Source organism: Histoplasma capsulatum, genomic scaffold, assembly GCF_000149585.1.
Source record: "Histoplasma capsulatum NAm1 scaffold_9 genomic scaffold, whole genome shotgun sequence".
Lineage (NCBI taxonomy): Eukaryota > Fungi > Ascomycota > Eurotiomycetes > Onygenales > Ajellomycetaceae > Histoplasma > Histoplasma mississippiense.
In genome coordinates, this window is record NW_001813974.1 from 143,357 (window position 1) to 166,411 (window position 23,055).

Below are 23,055 nucleotides of genomic sequence, written 5' to 3' on the forward strand. Positions count from 1 at the left end.
GAGAGTATGACAGGAACAAAAGGATATATTACCACTAAACGCCACAGCAGACGCGCGAACCCGCCCTCTCGCGCACTCGAGAGCTCAATGTAGGAGCCAGCGCTGGAGTTGTGAGCTGGAGGAGGAGACGCGGGGTGGTGAGCCCCGATACTAGATACATAGGTACATAGAGACACACATGCCTGAGACAGTGAGACAGGATAGGGGAAATTGAAACGCAACGGAAAACTTTATAGCAGAGAGAAGAGAACATTTAGAACAGAAAGATAAACTACCGAGACGGCGGAATTACATAGGACGGGGATACTAGGTAAGTAGGGGAGGAGAGGGTTTAACGGGAACAGATCCCAGGAACAGGGCTAAAGTACTGTCAGATAAAATTAAAGGAAAAGGAGATAATATAATAAATAATAACAATAAGAACAAGGAAGTTAGAAAAAAGACAACGATGAGAAACGGAAAATGGCCATTTTTATGGCGTTCGTATCAGCAAGAGATTGGGGGGGGGGGGGGGGGGGTGAGGATTGGAACAACATTAAAAAATTTTTATAAGGATGGGGAGGGAACAGAAACCGACCGGGCCGGATTCCAACAGAGTAAATCAGAACCGATGAAGTGAACGGAAAAATAGCCTCCCAACGCCCGGAGAAAATAACAGAAACAGTTCTAAGGGGGAAGACGTGGAGGGGGATGGGATGGGGATTTTCGGAACTTGCTGTCTGGTATACCAGTGTATAACAGGACGAATCAGTCATAAGGGGAGGGGTATTGGGGATTCTCCCTGTTTCTGAGCAGCTTTTATTCATTTTTCGATTTCCCTTCCCGTCGGACATTGTGCTTCCCCTCAACTTACTCTCCCTTGGCAAATAATATAATCCAGCCACTTGCAGTAAGGAAACCATGACCAAATATAACAAAAAACATCAAAAAAAAAAAAAAAAAAAAAAAAGAAAGAAAAAAGGGAAAAAATACAGATACCGCTTTTCGTTCTTTTTCACCGCGGGGCAACGGTCATCGTCACGACGCGACCTCGCCCTTGACGCCATCCCCAATACCCACCCCAACCCCGATCTCAACATCCGGCAACCCATCGAACCGCATCCTTTTCGAGGGAGAATCCGCCTCCGCATTCACATTCACATTGCCGTTATTCACACCCGCACCGACATTGGCATGATTACCAGAGGATTCGCCGTTGTTCCCCAAGAACGCTGCCTCCTCATGCTGATGCTTCCGCATCCCCAGTCCCGCGACGGCAATGCGATTCAATGCGCTGACCTCCGCCTGGTCGCCTGCGCTGGCCCCACCGCCGCCACCGGCGGCCGCAGCGGCGTTCCCTGAAGTGACTCCGGCAGTGGTCGAGGAATTGATGGCGGGTGCAGGGGGGTCATTCCGCGGTTGCGACAGGTCGATGTTTCCCGGAAGCTCGGGGACTTCGTTCTGCGAGTCGATGAGGCGCGATTGGAGAGAGATGATATACTCGCGCAGCTGGTAGTTTTCGGCCTGGATGGCTTTGTAATTTTCGACGAGGATTTCATAGTCTTTTACTTGTTCTTCGAGTTTGCGGATGTAGCCTTCCTTGCGTTGGCGGAAGGCTCGCTGTGTTGATATTAGCATGACGTGTCAGTGGTCGCGTCGGGAATTTTTGTCAAGAGCATGATATATACTATAGGGGAGGGTTGGGGACGAGACCACATACCTGAGCAGCCCGGTTCTGCGCGGCACGTTTGGAGGTGGATAATTCGCGTTTGCCGTAGGTTTTGCGCCCGTCGGCGTGGTCTTCCATGGGGAGATCAGGCGCATGTCCCTGGGCTGTGGTCGCCACTGTAGTTGGTGGCGAATGGATCATCGCGGAAGCTCCAGCAATTGCTGGGTCGATGGTGATGTTGGCTGTATTGGTGTTATTGGTATTGTTTGGGTCGCGGACCGAGGCGGCTGATGCGCCGGGCGTCGGACGGGGCGGAGGAGGGGCGTGGTGAGCGTGAGTGTGAGGGTGGGGGTGGGATTGATGGAGATGCTGCGCCTGAGCAGCCAGGAGCTGGTCGTGGAGGACTGTATGATAAGCAGTGGTTAGTGACAGCGTACTTGGAGGTAGATATGGATCTACACGTAGGAATATAAGATGGAATCTCACCCTGATCGGCATGGTCCTGTTGAGAGCAATTGAATTAATAAAACGGTCCTCATAATATTGTAAAAGGTGGAAGGGAAGGGAAGGGAAGGGAAGCGAGAGAACTCCCACCTGGACTTGGTTTTTGAGGTCTTGCATTTGGGGATGAGGCGCTGGAGCTAGCGCGTGCTGCGAGCTCATAATCTACCTGAGAATGAGATAGCTCGAGATGCGCTTGGATGGGAAACTTGGTGGCGAATAGATGATGATGAGAAGATGAGTAAGGAGTTATTTAATCGGCGGCGGGGAGTAGTCAGCAACGGGTTCACGGTGAAGTAGAGGAATTGTCTCTGCCCCTTGTAGCTGTCGTAGACTTTGTCAGTCGGCGAGTAGCAATCACAGGATCCTGAAGGCCGAAGAAGGGAATAACGCGATATCTGAACATCAAACCCTCGCTGTCGCTCTCGTTGAAGCCTCGAGATTTTGCAAGTTATAGATGAAGAAGAAACTGGATCAGTCAGCAGCGGATGAATCATGGATTATTAAGGGCGGGCCCGATCGAGTTCTTGGCGCTTACTCAGCAGCCAGAGTCTGACAAATCTACTGCTAGAAATATAGCCGAAAGAGTAGCCTGATCTTTTCTGATAGTTGGTTGACAGCTGTTTATACCCATACAGATGTATCATGTAGTTATATTATATCTTGTTACATATTCTAACTAGAGCATGAGCAATGATGAGCTCTATTTCAGCGACATCTCATCTTCTTCTCCTACCAACGCTGCGTAGTACTTCCTAGCTGTAATTGACAGGTGTTGGCGCGGATCCCGATCCGGGAAGTCTGAGATTGGATGCGGTAGTTGGCCCGTCCCCTCTCTTCTCGCGCCCCGCGGTAATAACATAACTGAGCTGCTTTTCGAGGCGACTGACATCCAATCCAAACCCAAGTCAACTTCCTCCGAAGGGTTTTGGCCCAGTCTAAGATCGGTGGATGACTCAGCTGACTAAGACATAGGGTTGGTGGCTAATACGAACCAAATGCGCCACTCCAGCGAAGGCCAAGCATGTTGGCGCAGCGGAAGCGCGCCGGGCTCATAACCCGGAGGACCTTGGATCGAAACCAAGACATGCTAACGAACACCGGGTCTTTTTTTATGGTTACACTGGCGAACGAACTATAATACTATTTGACCGGGAACTGGACCGCGGGATATATGTATGTATCTATCTTAATTGTTTTTTATCCTCCACGGATATTGAATGGAATTGGATTTCTCCGTTTTTAGATTGTGCGTGGAATCGAAATCGTCATTGGCAGCTAACCGAGATGCGTGAAGGTACATGTTACTTCAGGGGGAAAAGGGGGAAACGGGTGGCAAGCGGGAATCAAACCGCAGGGGAAAAATTAGGGCAAACCCTGTAACGAAAGGGGAACATATGGAAGCATTGCAAAGACAGATACATACCAAGGTTTCTGCCGCATGTTGCTACCAGTGATAATGATGATGATAAAAAAAAACAAAAAGAAAACAAAAACCAACCGGCACACCATTCACCCTCCGAGATCACGCTGCTGCTCTCAACCACACCTTCAGTTCCAACAGCTATACTATTGTGCCTTCTTCTCCTCTTTCGCTGTGCTCAACTCTGCATCAATGATCCCCTCGCCAACAACACTCGCCTCCCACGCCCCTCGCTGTCGGCCCCAGAACACATCTGCCGTTGATGAGTCGTGCTGGCTCATCCGTCGCGCATCCTCCTCGAGCGATTCCCGCGTAATCCTCGTTTCCTCTGGTCCCCCGCAGTGAGAACCCTGTGCGTTCTCCTCGCGCCTCTCCCTCGCCAGCGTTGCGTCGAAATACTGTTTCCGCATTAGATACCGCGCCAGACGCTCCTGGCGCGTTGCCGGTGTCTCGATTTTTGATATCCCCACCTGCACCACCAGCCGCATGACGAGGTATATATGCTCCGCGAAAAATATGACAAGCAGCAACACCCATCCGGTGATCTGCGAGGGACTGCCGTCCGGCCCCACGCCGTCGTTGGAGAACAGATACACCAGAGCCGCGTTCGTGATGCTGCCCAGCCATGCAAGGAACTCGATCGACTGCACCCAGGACCCGATGCTGTCGGACCGCAAGGGGACGGGCCGCCGGCACTCGAGACAGATCTTGACGAAGTCGGAGCGCAGCTCGATCCAGTTATTTATCAGGAAGGAGAGCGGCACGAGCGGCCAGACGACAGAGAAGAGGGAGAGGTAGCCGAATTGAACGCACATTTCGCGGAAGTCAGCGGTGACGTCGTATTCGGTGAGCATTGCCTCGTCGCGGACCCGGGCGAGGAAGTCGGATTCGCCGGGTGCGTCTTCTGGTATAGCAGCCGTGCCAGGCCCAGGGGTGGACGAGCCACTGTTCTTTTTGGATTTGGCATTTTCTTCCGTGTATTTTTGGTACTTCCGGGTGAGCTTGCGTTTGGCATACGGAAGGACGATCTCGAGGCCCTGGTTAACTATCTGAGCTGTGACGGTGAAATAAATAACCTGCTTGCGTAGCCGGGATGGGTTGATTTGGAAGGGGGTTGCGGACGTTTGTAGCTGGTCTTTCTCCGAAGTTTGTGCGAATGGGTTCCCGGTTAGATTGAATAAGTCGAGGTACGGCACTATTACCTTGCCGAATGGCACGTAGACGAAGGCAGTAAGGAGGACCGGGAGGTAGGATGTGATAAAGTTGAGAACGAAGATTTTGTGAGTTAGCGCTAGGTCATAGCTGTCCTGCGTTTCATAGTTTTCGTAATCGGTTAGTCGTTTGGCGATACTGGTTAAAACGGCGGAGATCGTCGGGACAAATAGAGAGAGCAAAATCGTGGGAATGAACACCAAGTATGACTTGAAGGGCCCTGTGTAGACCTCGGAAATGAAGATCTCAATCGCAAAACAAGTGGCTATCAGAGTGCCCAATGCAAGAACTGCGGCAATCGCAAACGGCGCCTGCAAAAGCTGCCTGCCCAACCGCGTGGTTGACGGGAACACAAATGACTCCTCGCCAGTTGCGGGATCAATAGATTTTGAAAGGTACTTAAACTCCCGTCGTTTCGTGTGGATTTCGGAAACGTTTTTCACCTGCCAGCGAATCCGCAAGTCGCTTTCCTGCCGCTTCCACATTTCAGTAAACACGACGCATGACAGACAGTTCACGATTGCATAAACGATTGAGAAATTGCCCAGTAGGACCCAACACGCAACACCAAAGCTTGCGGGGAAGATGAGAAATGAGAAATACGACTGTAGGAAGGCGAAGTAGAAGCCGATCTTTTCACCATGGTGGTTCCGGATCTGGTCAAGGTCATCCGCGGTGAGGAATGTTTTGCTCGTCCAGGCTTTTATCCAGGTCCTGTTGAGGAGCTTGTCGTGAAGCGGGAAGATTGAGTCTACATTATCCCACTCGCCTTGCTTGGGAGTGATTCCTGCACCACCCTCGTTGGAGGGCGCAGTGATCATATTGTAGACTATGAGGAATCGTTCTGCATCAGTCTCGGGGACACATGAGCCTTTTGCATCGGGATCTGGCTGTGAATTGCGCACACCATGCAGCCAGTCTCGTACCCTATATGCGGACAAGTTAAAAATAGAAAAAAAAAAAAAAAAAAAAAAAAAAAAAAAAAAAACCAAAAGAAGAAATGACAAAGAGTGATGAATTGATTGGCACACGTGAACGGGGGGCGTACCTGGATCGATACAGAGCTTTACCCAAGTATTTCTCCTGCGCCTTTACAAAGATAAGAAGGCTCTGGTCTATCCCCGGGCGTACCTCTGTCTGCAGCCCCACATCCGAGAGAGCCCGGATGAGCTTCTTGAACTGCTCCTTCGCCTCATTTTTATCTACACCCTGTCAGCTATGGAATTCTCAGTTCTATGGACTGGAAATATCAGCACGAACCAATGCTGGAGAAGCGGTAAAGGACAACATAATCCACCTCAAAATTCTCCGCCAAAGTGTTTTGATGGGTGATGTCGGCGCCCATGGCTAACAACTACTGGGGGCTAACGTATAAGGCACAACTATCCGGCTACTGAGGGGAGTTCATAGCAGGGGGTGTATTTGTCGTGGGAAATAGCTGTTATCCGGTGGTGGTTTGTGGATAGCTGGACGTAGCGCCGTGACAAAGCTCCAGATCGCCGGCTACGTCATCGGCGGATCCGATCGAGCTAGCCCAGTATGGGACCGGTTAGGGCTACGGGGATGAGTCCGAGTGAAGAACTGAATAGTTGGAAAAACGAGTAATGTGTACCTGACCCTGACCTAGATATCAAGTTCCGCTCTGTGGGCTAGCTACCGAGTTCCAAGGGTCGTTGCCCTTCGACTGGTAACAGTAGCCGTAAATCAGCGTCGTCAGGGAGCAATGACCTTGGAAGTTAAATGTATTAGATCAGAAGGTGATGGACATGGAGAAAACCATGGGGTATTTACAAGAAAGAATCTATATACTTGCTTCAGAGGGAACTCCAAAACACTCCAAAAGAGCACCCCGAAAATTATTCTAACCGCGCCATAGGTTGAGCTTCAGGCAACTATGCAAGCAATCGCCTATTTGAAACATCAATCAAAAAATTCGCCTAAGGACCTATCCGCCGCCGCCAGCTTCGTCAGCGCCTCCCCATCCACCATCATCATCATCTTCATCCACTCCTCCATCCCTTTCGCCCCTACACTCTCGCTCTTATAGAACTTGATGCTCGGCTCGTTCCACCGCAGCACACTCCACTCCAATCGCTTCCCGCCAACCTTGCATACCTCTGCCGCCAATCGCCGCAGCAGAGCAAGTCCGTACCCTTTGCCCCGTTGTTCTGGCTGCACGAATAAGTCTTCGAGATAGATCCCCGGTGCCGAGCGCCAGGTCGAGTAGTTGTAGAAAAACATGGCCATGCCGGCAGGCGACGGGGTGGGGTCAGTGGGGGTGGCTGGAGGGCTGACGAGGAGGGTGTAAGCGCCTGAGCATTTGGGAGGGGAGGAAGGGAAGGAGAGAGTTGCGCGGAGGGAGTCGACGGTTGCTTCGACTTCGTGCGAGGCGTTTTCGTAAGCGGCGAGCCCTTGGATGAATTGCAGGATTGTGGGGATGTCTGGGTTTGTTGGATGAGAAGTTAGGAGGGACCAATTGGCCTTCATAAACTTTCATGTATTAAGGGATATGCTTGGGCTCACCCTCCTCAGTCGCAAACCTGATAACGGGTTGGTCGGCCATGGGGATTGACGCTTGTCCGCGGAGGGAGACACGGTGATTGCACTTCGGACTTATCGTTGTAGTATTGAGTGGGAAAAGCAAAGATATAATTGCTCTCAACTTGATAGTACGGATATATCTACGCAGTAAAATATTTTTGATTTGGTTCCTTTCTTTTTCTTCGCCTAAGCTAAGGGTGAAAGGCAGACATTCCCCGCATTATTGTGGCGGACGTAAAGCTTGCGAAAACAGAATTTTCTGCCACCCCCTGAAAAATAGTAGCAAAACACCACAAAAATAACCAAAATATCCACATTTCTCTAGAATCATTCAAATATCATCCAATTCATTCAAATACACACCTTTATCATCAAATATGCATCTTTATCATCAAATCTGTCAATATGCCCTGAAACACTCACCATTCTATTGTCATATAAGCTTGTAAAAGAACTTCAATTATTCTGCATCTTCATTTGCTCAAACTGTCTGTTCTGAATGTTTCAGATAATGATGAGAATCCAACTGATGATGAGAAGAAGAATAAGAAGAAAAAGAAGAAAAAGAAAAAGAAAAAAACACAATTAAAAGATTTTCACTTTCTGCAAACATCTACTTTTGAGTTTGAGATTTCATCCAAACTGTATGAATGAGTGATTATCAATGAAATAAAAAAGTCTATAAAAATCAAGTTACAAAATATCACAACAAATGATATGATTGTCAACTTTTATTGTATTTAATATACTGTAAAAAGAATAGCTGAACAGTATGTTATGAAGCAAAATTGTAAAAAAATAAAAGTTGTAAATTGTATAACAATCATCTTATCAAACAAACATAGATTTTCAATTAAAATCATTCTTGAAAAGAAGATAAATTGAAGAGAGATTATCACTCTTTTGATAAAGTGTCACACCCTTGGTTGTGCCAAGGCCCCGTGACGGCTCCACACGGCCCATCGTTTCCCCTCGGATAATCCCATCTATCCCATGACGTCACGCAGGTGTCCGAACCGGTTTCCAACCACCCTATGACATCATTCGGATGCAATAGAAGAGGATCCGATTGATGAGATATGAGAATCCTGTTTCTATACGGGGTCAGTGGATTCCTTCTGGCAGATCAATGCAGCGCCACTGCGGAGTTGCTTCGGCTACCCTCGCTCATAGAGTGAGGGGAGGATGGCTGCCCGTTGTCTATATAGAATAGCTAGATGCTGGCTCTCTATTCCAGGAGCCAGCGATTCGTCTTTTATCTTTTGACAATAAGATACCAGAGTTACCACTGTCCTCATACAATATTCTTAGTGTGCCGAGTACCTCTGGTAGTTCAGTATTTGTATAGTATTCTACGAGTTCGCGGTTCAAGCGAGATAATCAAGCCCACCCATAAGGCTTCCCATTATATACCATCCTCCTCTGTGCCGCTGCCGAGTAGCAATCGCCTCGGCGCCGTCACATTACATAAAGTTATATAAAAAAAAAAATGAATGAATTTAATATTGAGATTATTATTTTTTTTTAATTTTCTTAATATCTCAACTTTATTTTTAAACATCTCTGTAATACACAATTCTGCAGCTTTCATTGAAATGTTGAATTCACAATTAACAATTCAGACATTGATATTAAAAAAAAAAATTAAATATCAAAAAAGAAATAATTTCATTATCTGTCAAATTCTCTCTTTATTATTTTATCAAATTTTCTTGAATTCATAAAATATCTGATGATGAAAAGCTGCCATCTATACATACATGATTCATAACCACTAGTTATTATTATTATTCTTCTTCCATTATAAATATATGCAGTCAGTGACTATGACATCTATCTGATGTCATAGAATTTTTCAACTTAAAAATAAGCTAATATACAAAGTCAATTTAATACATGCAATAGCAGAATTCCAGCTCAGAATCAAACAACTATTCACATTATTCAATTTAAGAAAGAATGTTAAAAGAATGACAACAGATCAATACATTCAATTTAAAATAAATAAATTAAAGATTATAAAAAAACAGCAGTTATTAAAAGAAAAAAAAGTATTCACAAATCAAACTTTTCAAAATAAATCAAAATCAAAAATAATCAAAATAAAACAAATTTCAAAATAAAAGTAACAAAATAAAAATAAAAACAAAAACAAAAATTAAAACAAATACATAAAAACAAAAGAAAAAAAAAAAAAAGAAAAAATTGAGTTCATTATCAGAAACTATCCAATTGAAATTTTAAAGCAATATTTGATTCTTTCAAATATTCAATCAAAAATTCATTTCCAGTTTTTATATTGAATAAAAGTTTTAAATTTAACTGTCTCAATTCAAACTTCTTTCTCAATCTCAATCTTAACTCTGTATGCTTTGTACAAAGTAAAAGAAGATGCTCTGAGTTTTCATGTAACTGACAATCTGAATATAAATCATTTAAATCATTTCTAATCTTTGTTAAATATGATTTAAAATCACCATGTTCAAGCTTTAGCTGCATTATTGTAGCAAAAAGTTTCTTTTTCCATTTTATTGAGCAAGCTTTTCATTTTGACTTAGTTTCAAACCTGAAATAATGTACACTCTTTCTTTGTAAAAACCAGATATCTTGCCATTTTTGTAAATATGATTCTCTTATTTTTCTCTTAAAAAAAGCCTATGTTACAATTCTTTGAAAGCAGACTTTTAATTCAGTTCCTTTTTTAGCAGCTTTATCAGCCATTTCATTTGCCACATATACCCATGTGAGCAGGCACTCAGTGAAAATAGATTTTTCTTTTGAATATTTTAAAGACTTTTCAAAATCAGCTTTAGCATTGACTGTCCACTGCTGATTTTATTACTAGATTAAACGATGTGATGGCAGGCGGGCGGCCGAAAGAACCCGGCCCCGTCGCCATTTTGCGACGTCCACTCGCCAGGCTGTGCCGCCACGCACCCTTCCTCCAACATGCACGCATCCAATCAGAGTGATGGCCATGCTGCACCACCTTTGAAACGCTCCTCTGCCAGCCCGTTTTCATTCACCTCAACCACCCTCCCTCACACCAAGCCAGAGGCCACGCTCTTTTCGTGCCGGGCGACTCAAAATGGATTGCTCCCCCTCTGCCAGTCGCTATCTTCCCTTCAGGGAAGAGAGGTGGCCTTCTACCCTTCTCATTTCACTCCGGATGCGTGCGAAGAATCAACTTGGCTCGACTCATGGTTGGGACAGAGAAAATGTGGATGAATGGTTGGACAAGTTTACAGATTTTCCAAGAATCAATGCACTCCTAAAACCAACGGAGGAAGACCAGAGGATTGTGAGCCAGGTTTGTATTTCTTCTCAATGACTGGTGATCATAGCTGACAACGGGAAGAGTCAACCATATCTCAATGCGATGGTATTATCCTACCAAGCAAGACGGTGTGCCAGACGAGGTGATGGAAACACATATGAAGGGAGGTAGCTCCTCCACTCCAGGCATAGTCAAGTCGTAAAGATAGTCCATCCCCCTTTCAACTATCGATGATGATCATCAATTCATCGCTTCTGGTCCTGATGGGGAACTTTATGGCTCGGAATTTTGACCGGATATGAAATTCTAGAGTTAATGAAAATAAAAGTCTCATCTTAAGAAAATTTTAGAGTCATCCTCTGATGCTACAATGTATTTCTTCCTGAGCCATTTTCCAGTGGAGAGTAGAAGAGAATCGCAACTATAGCAGAGGAGTTTGAACAAAAGTGATAAGTTTGTCTTGACGTTACCCTGGTCGCACCAATAGCGAAGGAGATATGGTCCTAAATCGAACACGTATCAGATACAGCCCATATTCATTCTTCAACCACTCTGTTGTAGACAAATCAGAAAATGCTGAGCGATTGAAGTGAAACTGTAATAGAGCAAGTTGGACTGGTTGCGGGTCAACTCAAAGCCTTTTGAATCAGATCACCCTCATTGGTCGGTGTAAGTTGTGAGATTATCAGGCAGAGTATAATGTGAATGAGAAGCTCCATCTCATCTCTCTCATCAACTTGGAACGGCCCAAACTCCTGAATTCGAAGAAGGTGCTTTTTCCCCCTTTGAGCAACAACAGGTACATCGCCAGGGCTAAAAATATAGTCAAGGTACTCTTTGTCGTAAGTCCCAATGCTGATGTAGAAGGACAGGAAATCTTGTGCAATCATGAAAGTATGGTAAGTTCCGGGGTTCCTCGGCTACACAGAGGTATTAGTAAATATTCATTTATTCAGGAATATATAAATGCTGTCACTAAGTTAGAGATCTTCTCTATGATTAGAAATCTGTTAAAGAATGGTTACATCTCATTTTGAGATTTGCTTTTACTGCTGAAAAAACATATGTTTGACTCCTTATGTAAGGCGAAGCCGTACGAAGAAGCTCTTGGGCATGCTATTTTTATTCTTTTTCATCGTAACTCTAAGATATGCTGTGCAAGCGGAAACAAGCAGGAGGTGAAGCCCTGTGCGTAGTCATGTGACTACGCGTATGATGGAGCGAAGGCGTGGCACTGCGTGTGGCAGGGCGTAGCACCTTAAATATATTTACAATTGGAGTGGAAAATTTGAAGAAAAGATTGAGTACTTTAATCAAATATAAATTCAGCAATGATCAGTTTTAATGAATTTGAATTTTGATGTTATGATCATCAGTGTTAAGTTGAAGTTTATTCTGAGAAATTCAATGATAATAAAGAGTAAGAATCTATCTTCATTGAAAATGCATTATTTTTATATACTGTAAATAATTCATTAAATATATCGGAATCAATTTTGAAGGAAAATAATTAAAATAGATGAATAATTTGTTAGATAGTTTTACATCTTTATTTGATATAACTAAATTTAGTTAACTCATTAATTAACTATATATTACATTTTTACTAATCAATATATTAATAATTGAACTTCTGCATTGTTCTGTCAACTCGTCAAAACTTCCCTTGATGGAAACGGGAGGGGGAGATAATTCACCAATTGATCGTTTTTGTGTCGTTTCCAGATATATGCAACATGCTCCATTGACTGCTGCCCCACGACAGTAACGCCCTGGCCAGTTTCACGATGGGCACGCTTGGCTTCGAATATCACCATTTCAGGAAGATTTTTGTCCGGAGGCAGGCTGAAGGGGATGCTCCCGTCGATACGTGCTCGGAACTGTACATGATTTGAAGCGATCGGACCATTCGGAAGTGGGCCAAATTGATAGGTTGTCTCAAAGGCATTAGCCACGCAGACAGTCCGGTAAGCAAGGGGCTGTAAGAGGCATGCTAAACCCCCTAGAAGATTGACCATAAAATCAACCACCAGAGTCTCAGTAGGAGTCCGTGGGTCCGGGATGTCATCTGGAATTTCGTCTAATGTATCCTCTGGAAGTTCAATGTTAGGCGGAGTAGAAGGCTCGCCTAGAGCCGGATGGTCATCCATGGCACCAAAATCTCCTAGGCGCAAACGCTTAGGATGCCTGGGGGTCGGAGAATCAGGCATTTGGCCTGATGAACTTTGAGAAGCGTTGTAATGTCCCTTTTTTCTTGGCGCGTAAGTTATAGGGAGAGGCTCTTCTCTTGGAGCAGTATGCAGTCCTTTGTCCAGAATTTGCCTTTTTAAACTAACAAGCATTGAGAATGGGCCTAGTCCATCTGCAAGCGTGCATAACCATTCACGAGGTGTCTTTGTTTGGGAACATATGACATCAAACAGAGTGTCTAACTTGTCGAGTCCGAGAAGTTTCCTATTGATAAGCTTTGTAGCTTGGGCAACATGTTCTTCACTGAAGTACGACCCCGTCCTGAGAATATATGGTAATGCATCGCCAACAGCCATCATTTCTGGCCAAATGCATCGGACAGTGAGGAAGGCTTCTTTAGGCACTGTTGACGCAGAGAAAGAACCTTATCCCGGAGAAATAAAGTTAGGGAATACTGCTAACTTCTGTTGAAGTACTTGAGAGGCCTACCATAGGAGCACAAGTCCTGGAGTTTGGCATTGACCAAGCAATAGGTTGTGACCATTTCAAGCCACTCCTGCTCAGTGGATGGGATTTTATCTAGGCCATCAACTGCCTTCCGCCTCCGTCTAGGAAGCTCCGCCATTTCGAAGAATACACGCGCGAGTGGGTCGGTTTGGAACGAGGTACCGTAGGACTAGGTTGAAGGTAAAAGTTAGTATGGAGTTTGAAGGACCCACAGTTGCGAAGACTAGCGACCTTTTTCAATCCCGCTTATGCTTCAAGAGAAAACGTACCTACTGATATAGAATCCAATGCCGGAATGTGCGCAGCCAAAAAAGATGGTGGACAGTTGCAAGGCGGTAGAAAGTGATAGAGCGGATTAGATGCTAGTATTCGAGGCAGGCGACAGCGGTCTAACGACAGTAGGTCGGGATCACGTGCCAAAGTGGAGCGAGAAAGCAGAGGAAGCTTGCCTTAAATCGACGGTTCAGCATCATGTCACAACATCAAGCGTCGGCTATCATGGAATGCGTCAACTTCAAGCCCTTCTCAAGCCCACATGAGTTCAGTGAACTGATGCGTGCACTTTTTCACATGTATAGGTCAGAAACTCCAGATCTGATCTCCTTTGACTGGCTGCAGAAAACATTGGATTTGGAAGTGGTTTGCAAAGACACGACAAAGGAAGAGGTTGGGATTTCAACCCCGCCGAGCCTTGAACGAGCTATCCGGAAATGTGCGAGGATCAATTCCCCAAATTCCCTGGATTTCCTCTGCCCGCCCGCCGACTATAGTTGGACTGGTTGGATGGGACTAGCTATCGATGACTTGAAGAAAGAAGTTACAATCGAAACTGAAGCAAAGTAAGAGAATAAACAGTTTTCGTCTCTTAACTCTATTGGTCTACGTTGTGAGTCTTTGTGACTTACTGTCCCTTTTTCCTACAGGTGTGATGGTCCATTGTTTTCCATCCTCGGTCAAGGCTTGGCCGCTGACGGCCACCGCCGCGTTCTTGCGCATCGCCTCTTTCGACACCGGCCAGATCACTGGGGCATTATGATCCGAGATCACTCACCGTTGAGCCAACACAAGAGCTGTAAGGATTATCTTCTTCGAAGTGAAATAATGGGAATCACTTCGATCATATACCGCCAGATGAATGAAGTACGCTGGGATCCATCGAAATCCAAATATACGGAGCCGGAATTAATATACTCGGGTGGTCCTTTAATCGTATGTTCATCGCCCATTTCTTCTCCCTTTTAGATGGATGCAACGCTGACATTCCTCTTGGCCACGGTTGTGACCTTTATTCCCGGCAAAGTACGGGTGGTTCAGGCGACTTGCGATCCGTCAAACGCATCCACCTCTCTTACGTTCTCACTGAGAGCTTTTTATAATCTTAGCATGTCTTGCTATGACAAGACCACTGCTCAGAAAGTTCTGAAATGGATTCTTTGTCCGCCAAACCCGGCTCAGGGTCTTCCGTGGAGAGGAAAGACAGCATAAGCTTTTGGTCAGCTGTTGATGAGGTTGTTGAGGTGACTGCTCTTTTCAGGTCATGTTTATTCCTGCTTAAAAACTGAGTGCAGGCAAATAATGGCGTTATTAATCTTACGAACGCATGCAATTTCCAGCAGCCCCAGTGCAATATCAATTGTAGATTTGTATCCTGCCAGCATCAATCTAAATCAGACTACATCTTCTCCCATGTATGTCAACTTTGCCCAATCTTGAAAGCTGGTCTTAGAACCCGCTGAATTTTTCATGCATTTGTTGATCACATCTTCAAATTCTCTGCAAGCTTTGCCACAGTGAAGCAGTGGAAGGTTGAGCTCAAATAGTTCATTCTCATAGCCCACAGCCATCTGTTGAAGAGATTGCAAAATCTCATCAAGAGACTCAAGCTCCTTCTTCAGCTCTCTCATCACCTATTTGGTACTGCAAAAGCTCTTGACCACCTCAGTGATTTGCTCGAGTTAAAAACAAACCCTGTCAGGGTGATGATATCAGAAGCAGAAAGACAGGTTCCGCCATTGCAGGGTAGGTTTCTCAAAATCAGGTTAAGGACAGTAATTTCTTAGTGAAGATTGTGGAGCGGCCGCCTTCGTGTATTGCGTCCGTTTAACACAAGATGAGCGGGACCAGATGGAGGATTTTGTTCGGGCAAAAATGCAGCAGATAGAGGAAAGGAGGTTGGATGAACATCAAACATTTGATCAAGTTCTTAAGTTATAGTCTAGGAAATTGACAAGAACTAAGATATTATTGCGACTGCAGATAGCTCTGTATGCAGCTACTTTGTCAAGAGTGGCAGAACGAATAGATAACGCCCAGAAACGCCTGATTTGTGGCCTTTTGTCCCGGTTCTCTCGGATGTCGGTTGATCTAATCCATCCCCAGCCTGCCTGGAGGGGATTCTTGGTTTAGGAGGCTCAACATAGTTACTGTAATAGCATAATGAGTCATTTTCCACTTGTTTTGGTATTTGCTTGTCTAATTGAATTTGGCGTGAAGAAAGATTATGCCACTCAACTTGAAGCAAGGAACTCTTAACCTCCATAACGGGTGGGTCAAAAAAAGGGATGGCTACGTTGTGGATATGAATGCTTGGCAGTGTCTTTCCGCCCTTTCAGTCTTGCTCGGGAATTTTTGATTTTTTTCTGCTCTGTACTGTTGACATTGGGATTATAGACCAGTAGATGAGCTAGGCCCAACAGTAACTGTGAGAAGTGAGAATGACATCCATCACTTAACTTCATAGGAAACCCGCCCGAATTTTATAAGCTCCTTGGTTTGATCACGGGACTTTTACCTGGCGCATCTTCCTTGGTGTGGTGTGGTTAAATTAAGCTTTTGCCTTGGCGAACCGTTGACAGCTGCGGTGACAGTCATGGCGTTGCCTAGCGGATCGCCCTTACGCACGTGCTCTAGAACTTGATTAAAAGTGTCCTCAGCCTGCCACTATCAGGACCGTTTCATACTTCCCAGCAGGATAGATGATTGGAAGGTGCCATGCAGGTGCATCCTGTAGCTCCTTGGCCAACCCTTGTCTCCCATTTCATTATACCAGAGCGCCAATATCAATGATGCTTTCCACCTTCAATTTCTTCACACTGTTTTCCTTGCATAACTGAATCCAGCGGCTAAACAAATTTAATTTAGCCAATAATAAAGATTGTGTAAACAGGCTTTGTAGGTGAATCCAGCAGCATAAAACTGAATAGGCAGCTCTTACCGATGCTAGGCGATATCCATACCCTCCACCCGGATATCAGATTCTGCTAGATTGCAAATCCTTGCTGCCATTTGACTTTGGTCCTTGGGGTACGTTCCCAGCTAAGTCATTCTCCTCCCCGCTGCAACTGCCATCACTCTCAACATGTTGACGTTCCTTTTCGCATTCGCGCCGGTAGGCCTGAAGGCGCATGAGGCTCTCATTGGCTTTAGTTATGACATCGACATCGTTGGAGGTTAAAAGTTTCTTGAGCACCGCTTCTGTTTTGTCCATGGTGCATTCTTTGAGTATTCTGGCATCCTCGACCTTGCTCTTAGAATATTCAAGCGTTTGATAGATGTCTTGAAGTCTAGTGATGTCGCTGTCGTCGCGGCCGGCGTCGCATATTTCGTAGGACAATCGGTCTAGTGCATTTCCAAGGTTCTTTTCAAACAACTTCGAGTGTTCCATGTCGCCTATCCTGTCGTTCATGGCTGCGATAAGCAGGGAGGTACACAAGGAGGTAGGGACATCCATTTGAGGCTGTCTAAACACTTTAGGATGTATAGCAGCCGTTTCGAGTTAGGTGGCATAATGTGTAGGTCTAAATTTCTTCCCGGCGTTTTCCTCTAATAACTAAATCCAGCGGCTATACTAAACAAATTCAATTAGCTAAGCAAATACGAAACAAAGTGGAAATGATCAGGCTTTGTAGGTGAATCGAGCAGCATAAAACTGAATAGACGGCTCTTACCGATGCCAGACGATATCCATACCATAGACAGCGCTCGTTGCGGGCTGATTGAGTGCTGGGCATGTCTATGCCACCGCTGTGGTCCTTCATGGTAGCATTTGTGAAGAAATCAGGTGGATATACTATTTGTGACCATATCTGGCTTCGAAAGAGGAAATCCTCTGGCAATTGGGGGAATTCCGTTTCAGTTGGGATCGGGAAGTTGACACTTTCAAGCCGGGATTCGCTGACAGATTCGCGGCTTAACATGTTCAGAAAGATAGTGATCTTTGTCCACGGAATTTCCCCTTCCACATACGCCATCGATTCCGGAATCAATGCCAGGCTCAAAATAAACGCCAGGGAAAGGTGGACATAAGGAAAAATATTTTCGCCCCGGGCACGCTGAAGAACAAAAGAGAGGGTATGAAAATTTAGATATGTGCTGTAAGTAAGTTTCTCCAAGGGGGTAGAGAAAGTTGCAGCGTCAGAAGGAATGCCATCTTTCAGAGTGTTTTGGGAAGGTTCTGAAGGGAGCTGGAGCCAGTACTGTTCAGCGTGCTCTAACCTAGCCTCCCAGCTCAGCTTTTGAGAGTCTATAAACATTCTTGTGAGAGTGCCATCCTCCTCGCCATATTGTAACATTGCAGCGATGTTGGGGATTCCCACGCAGATTGTTGATTCCCCGAATTTGAAAGTCCGTTGCTCAATCTCGGTGTCAAAAAGGGCAATGTACTTGTTCACATACTCAATGAACTTGTGGATTGAACCACCGCGAAGAAGCATAGCATGCGAGCTCACAAACCAAGATGGTAAGTCTGGCGGGGTGACATTCTGCTTCTGAATCGAGTTCAATGCCATGTTAAAGGCAGACTCAACGGAGCTCTTTGACCTTTCGTATCGTTTGGTTGCCATAAGAGACCTGGAGTAACAGAACAATTGCCCACCCATGTTGGGTTTTGAAAGATTACCAAGTCGGTGGTAGAGACTTCCCTTTCCAGGGTTCTCATCAAGGGCCTTGTGATACCAACTCGATGAAATTTCATTCCAGGTCTCCCTCTCATCAGAATCCGTATCCTCAAGACACATCATGTAGCTGGTCAGGTCACCAAGACATTCAAGCCACAAATTTTTTAATCCGGGGACCATATCTATAAGCAGCGTCAATAGGCCGTACGCATAGTAGATGAAGGAAATCATGTAATCATGACTGTCCGGTCGTCGAGCTTTCATGATTTTTAGCAAGGCATAGATTCCTTGGTGCAGCATGCGTGACGGCATGTTATATTTAACAGGAATCGCCAAAATTTCTCCGTTGGTGATTGGATGTTGCGTACATATGAGTAAATCATAGTGGTGATCAATGAGGCTTCGATGCCATTTGACCAGATTGATCCACTGGTTTTCACTCAACTTTCCAACACATGAGATATTTGCATCTTCTGCAAGACATCTCATTTCGGTTGTCAAAATAACATCGTACATTCTGGCAGCTTCTGACGTCAATATCTCGAATGGCAACTCCTCAACATCATAATGGTGAATCATGATAGTTGTTTCTGGTGGTTCGGGGTCATGCGGAACGCCCAATGAGGCAGTTTTAAATTTCAAAACATCCTCCAACTGAGGTGAGACATATGGGTCTGGCACCCAACCATCAGGAAATAGGGTGCTAGATACTGTGGCAGGAGCAGGGGTAATTTGAACCGGAGTGGGAGTGGGAAGGAACCCCCGGCGTCGCTGGAGCATCCGGGTTTGATATTGTAAAATCATAGTGTGTTCGCAGATGTTCAGTGTTTCCGGTTTGAATATGAGAACCACCCCAAGGCTGGTTTTCACCAGAGGCATTGCCATGTGAATAGCCCGCTGAAATTCGACGCTCCTCATCTTCGACGACAGCGGCGGACCGTTTCTTGCCTGTTGGGGTGGAAGGCGCTGGGTTTCTCAAGGTGTTCCTGGCAGACAGTTTTTAGATGTATGTTCATATTGTCTTTTTGTGCAAACAACTTACACTGAGCATTCATATCTTTTTTCAGCGCGTTCATGGGGGCGGCAGGTTGCATCCACAGTTGTCATTTGCTCCTGCGCGCATTAAATCAGCCAGAAGTATGACCCATAAGCTGGAGAAATCTTACCCTGTGTGGAAAATTGATCTGGCCTTGGGTTATTGACGGAGGCTGAGATATCTTCTCTGTTGATGCAACGGCAGCAATCACTTTCCTCTCTCCCTCATCTGGAGGATTCAAAGGCGATCGGACATTCATTCTCAACAATTTGTCACTGTCCTGGCAAAGAATAGCGAGGACTGGGTTCACTGGAGCAGGGTCAATCGCGGTTTGTGTGCTAAAGAGCACTGGCTCTTGCTTTGTCACTGGAGAAATATTTTGATCAACTGGACAGATAACCACACGGCGGCTATTACAACTAAAGATAAAAGGAAGGGTAAAACTAGAGAACAGCTAAAAAGTCTTTTGGAACGGGGCTGAGGAGATGGTTGAGATTGGTCACTTGTTTTGGATCCTGTGATCCCATGCCAGCTAGCATTGTGTATGCACAGAATAAGAGATGAGGGAAGAGTGGAAGCAAGGCCTCTCTTTATGGAGTCTAGTGAGAGACACAACAAGGTCCAGAATGCAAGCCAGATCTTCGCTTCGCCCAACCCAACTGGGAATCAATATGTTCATGGTCATCCATACCCAATAGGCTATGAATATATAGAAGGGCTGAGGGCATTGACCATATTTACATGCGCCAGTAACATTTTCACCAAGCTGGCCATCTATGATTATACAGCCAAACCCGGACTGTATAATCCCCAAAGCAAAGAATTCGTGGCACAACAACTGCAGCTGGATCACACTGGTAGTCTCTCAATCATTGGTCTGGTTGAGTTTAGCAATCAGGCAAATTATGAGAGAAGCCGTTTTTGCAGCCCAAACCTACCAAACCCGGAATCCTTTTAGAACCTATATTTTAAAATCTCTTTCTGCTGGGGTCAGTGCCTGGTGCACGCCTGGCGCATGCGCATAACAAGGCAGCCGAGTTCATGCAGGCCTAAATGACAAGATCCCTTCTCATGTTTGGTGCAGGGGAATTTTCCGTCGTTTGATTCTAGCGGTGCATGCATGTAACAGGGCGCATGAACAAGGCAAAAGGCCATGCTGCTACGGGAGCAAACTTCCTCCCGTAAGTAACAAGTGTGGATGGCTGAGGCAAGGGTCTAGTGATGATTGTCAAACAAGTGAGAGACAAAAATTTGGCTTGATACTTGGTGCAGGGGACAGGATAATGCACTCATACAAGCCACCAGTTGCAATGGAAGCCCATCTCTCGATTCAACAGTGCATCGTTTCCCGGGTCAACAATAAGGCACCGGTGCCAAAACTGCGCATGCATGTACTTGCTCCAGGGGCCATCTTCCATTGAAAGATGCAGCAAGGCGTTAGAACCCACACAAGCTACACGAGCACCCTTGATTCTAGCCGTGTATAGTTTTCCGGGTCAGCGATAACGTGTCAAGAATATATTTGATTAACCAAAATAAGCGACAACGTCCATTCCTTGATTATTCCAGCTGTGTATACCGAAGGCGCCGGTGCCAAAACTGTGCATCTGCGGGATCAAGCGTCCAAGCATGGATAGCTGAATGAAATGAGCCTCCACTACACAGTAGAGTTTCCCAGGTCATATAAGTATATTTAGATTTGACTCTCCAAAGTTCAGGTCCAAGCTCTTTGAGGTCTGAGAGAAGTGTAAATGGGGATGAATAGCTTGGGTAGAAACTCAGCATCCGGAAATTCTAATTTTCCGGATGTTCTATTTTTGAGCCAATCAATTTCCCTTGATTTATATCAACTAGGAACAAACGACGCAAGTAGAGTACAACAGAAAATCAAACAGCGCCCTGCATCAGATAGAGGAGAGTAAATACAGGCCACCAGCATGTCTCAAACCATACTCATTCTGAAACTCCCACTTTGAGCTCCGCAAAGGAAGGGAGCTGAATAGAAATGTTTTTTTCGGTCAGCTGCCGCAGCTGCTTTTCCAGTATCCAGCCTTGAATCCCTTTCCCTAACTCCCCGCTGAAACCGAATAATTTTAGCGTGCGGAGATACAATTCAACTAACCTCAGTAAATTTGTTTACTGTCTGAGTTCCAGAAGGAATGTTGTTGTGATTAAGTTTGAGAATGCACGTGATCCGTTCAAAATACGAGCCATGCAGTTACATCACCTTTGGCGATTGTCGTCGGTTTGGGCAAACTGAAAAGCCTCGCGATTCCCCCACGCGTCCTATGAAATATTAATAACCTGCCACCGAACAAAGAGCAGATGATCTGTACCTCGTGAAGACTGAATAAAGCGTACATCTTGATGAAGCAATGGACATAACCGAAGAGGGCCGAGACCGGGAATAAGAGGCAATCTAATGGTCGCCGGCGATAGTGGCCAGAAAGCTTGATGAACTTGGTGAAAATCATCCAAATAAGAAGCACCCCCAACGACCAAGTGTGTAGTGTGGGATTCGACATGGTCATTGTGTGGCATAACCAGATTAGCCAGGTGTCAGTTAAGAGAGCTAATTGCGATATGGTTGTGAGAAACACTGCATAAGTGCTCCATGGATGCCTCCTGGGATATTCATCAGCATTTGACGATTGGGAGGAAGAGAGAAGGCTCACCACCAGACAGCCCGGTCAATGAACAAGCTGCGCAGATTACTTCGCCAGTTGCTTCTGGACCATCGCACACATTGTTTGAGGAACTTCGGACTCTCCTCTAGCGTCGTGAGAACCTCGGCATTGGGATGGGATTGGAAGTAGGTTTTGTATCCGTGAGTGACCGTCCAGCGCGTCAGGAAGTTGTCATCGTCCGCGTTGAGCGATTTGTCAAACCAGGTCTCATTGACAAAAGCTTCCATGCAGGATTGGAGGATCTCCGTGCGATAGGCAACCGTTCGGCCCGAGAGGCAGGGAACACCCCCATCCATATAAGTGGTTGCAGTACAGTCGAAGTTTCTTCGCTCTAGATACAATGCGCCCAGGAACCACCAGACGTACTGGAAGGAGATCGTTGGGTTGTTAGGTGCCTGCACACGCTGGCATGTGGCCACACCTCCCATAAGAGGATCCTTAAACGGAGCAAGAATCCATGGCACAAGGCATGGAGGCCACAGAACGTCGCCATCTGCAAGGATAACAATATCTGTGCGAACCCTCTTAACTGCGATTGCAATCTGACGACTTTTCTTTGGTCTAGGAATGCTTGTCACTTCCACTTTGGATTTGTGATTCTGCATTGATGTTGCTATAAACTCAGCTTTCTGTCGATTTTCATCAATGGTTGACAGTATGATCTGGCGAGGTTCATTCCTCAGGATTGACTTCAGAGTATTAACCAACTGTTCTCCCGAGCCTTCTAGGGTAGGTATGATAACTGCAATGTTGGCAGTGAAGGACGGGTCATGATCGGGTGGGCGGATTGGTTTGTGCCGGGCAGATGCGATCAGATTCCCAAGACGACTGTATCGATAGGCACTTTGACATCTGTTAGCAAGAGTGACCATCAAGGATGTAGGGAAGTGAGACGAACAACAGCAGGCAGAATTTCGCCGCTCGAGAGTAGCTCCCAGTGTCCGAATCCATGAAAGAGGAAGGATGGAAGAATTTCCGTGAAGGAATCGGATCAGGGGTCAGTCAGAAAAGCAGGCCCAAAGGCATATCTTTATACTTCGCTGCCCTATGAGACATCCCAATCGCGTCTCCGTACGGCTTCCGCAGGATCAATATTGCCATTATATAATGGACACTACCGACTAGAGATATGGGAGAT

The 23,055-nt window shown here is 45.7% G+C and overlaps 5 protein-coding genes and 1 non-coding gene across 6 annotated transcripts; 1 reads left to right on the forward strand and 5 right to left on the reverse strand.

Annotated features, from left to right (window-relative positions):
* Window positions 1-1,017: 1,017 nt before the first annotated feature.
* On the reverse strand, window positions 1,018-3,175 carry HCAG_07510 (predicted protein; the record flags this gene model as incomplete). The annotated part of the gene is made up of 5 exons (XM_001537151.1): window positions 1,018-1,599; window positions 1,700-2,052; window positions 2,319-2,473; window positions 2,890-3,034; window positions 3,145-3,175. The coding sequence occupies 5 exons, from the start codon at window positions 3,173-3,175 to the stop codon at window positions 1,018-1,020; spliced, it is 1,266 nt and encodes a 421-aa protein (XP_001537201.1).
* HCAG_09423 lies at window positions 3,171-3,242 on the forward strand. The gene has a single exon. It is a non-coding gene; the product is annotated as a tRNA-Met (tRNA).
* A 476-nt stretch (window positions 3,243-3,718) lies between these two features.
* Window positions 3,719-6,129, reverse strand: HCAG_07511 (conserved hypothetical protein; the record flags this gene model as incomplete). The annotated part of the gene is made up of 3 exons (XM_001537152.1): window positions 3,719-5,711; window positions 5,833-5,986; window positions 6,045-6,129. 3 exons carry the CDS (start codon window positions 6,127-6,129, stop codon window positions 3,719-3,721), a joined length of 2,232 nt encoding a protein of 743 aa, XP_001537202.1.
* Window positions 6,130-6,704: 575 nt separating this feature from the next.
* On the reverse strand, window positions 6,705-7,347 carry HCAG_07512 (conserved hypothetical protein; the record flags this gene model as incomplete). The annotated part of the gene is made up of 2 exons (XM_001537153.1): window positions 6,705-7,225; window positions 7,308-7,347. The coding sequence occupies 2 exons, from the start codon at window positions 7,345-7,347 to the stop codon at window positions 6,705-6,707; spliced, it is 561 nt and encodes a 186-aa protein (XP_001537203.1).
* A 4,901-nt stretch (window positions 7,348-12,248) lies between these two features.
* On the reverse strand, window positions 12,249-13,417 carry HCAG_07513 (predicted protein; the record flags this gene model as incomplete). The annotated part of the gene is made up of 2 exons (XM_001537154.1): window positions 12,249-13,195; window positions 13,255-13,417. The coding sequence occupies 2 exons, from the start codon at window positions 13,415-13,417 to the stop codon at window positions 12,249-12,251; spliced, it is 1,110 nt and encodes a 369-aa protein (XP_001537204.1).
* Window positions 13,418-16,549: 3,132 nt separating this feature from the next.
* HCAG_07514 (predicted protein) lies at window positions 16,550-22,868 on the reverse strand (the record flags this gene model as incomplete). The annotated part of the gene is made up of 11 exons (XM_001537155.1): window positions 16,550-17,035; window positions 17,247-19,160; window positions 19,361-19,596; window positions 19,972-20,084; window positions 20,169-20,191; window positions 20,526-20,641; window positions 20,810-20,887; window positions 21,184-21,225; window positions 21,458-21,516; window positions 21,906-22,745; window positions 22,816-22,868. 11 exons carry the CDS (start codon window positions 22,866-22,868, stop codon window positions 16,550-16,552), a joined length of 3,960 nt encoding a protein of 1,319 aa, XP_001537205.1.
* Window positions 22,869-23,055: the final 187 nt, after the last annotated feature.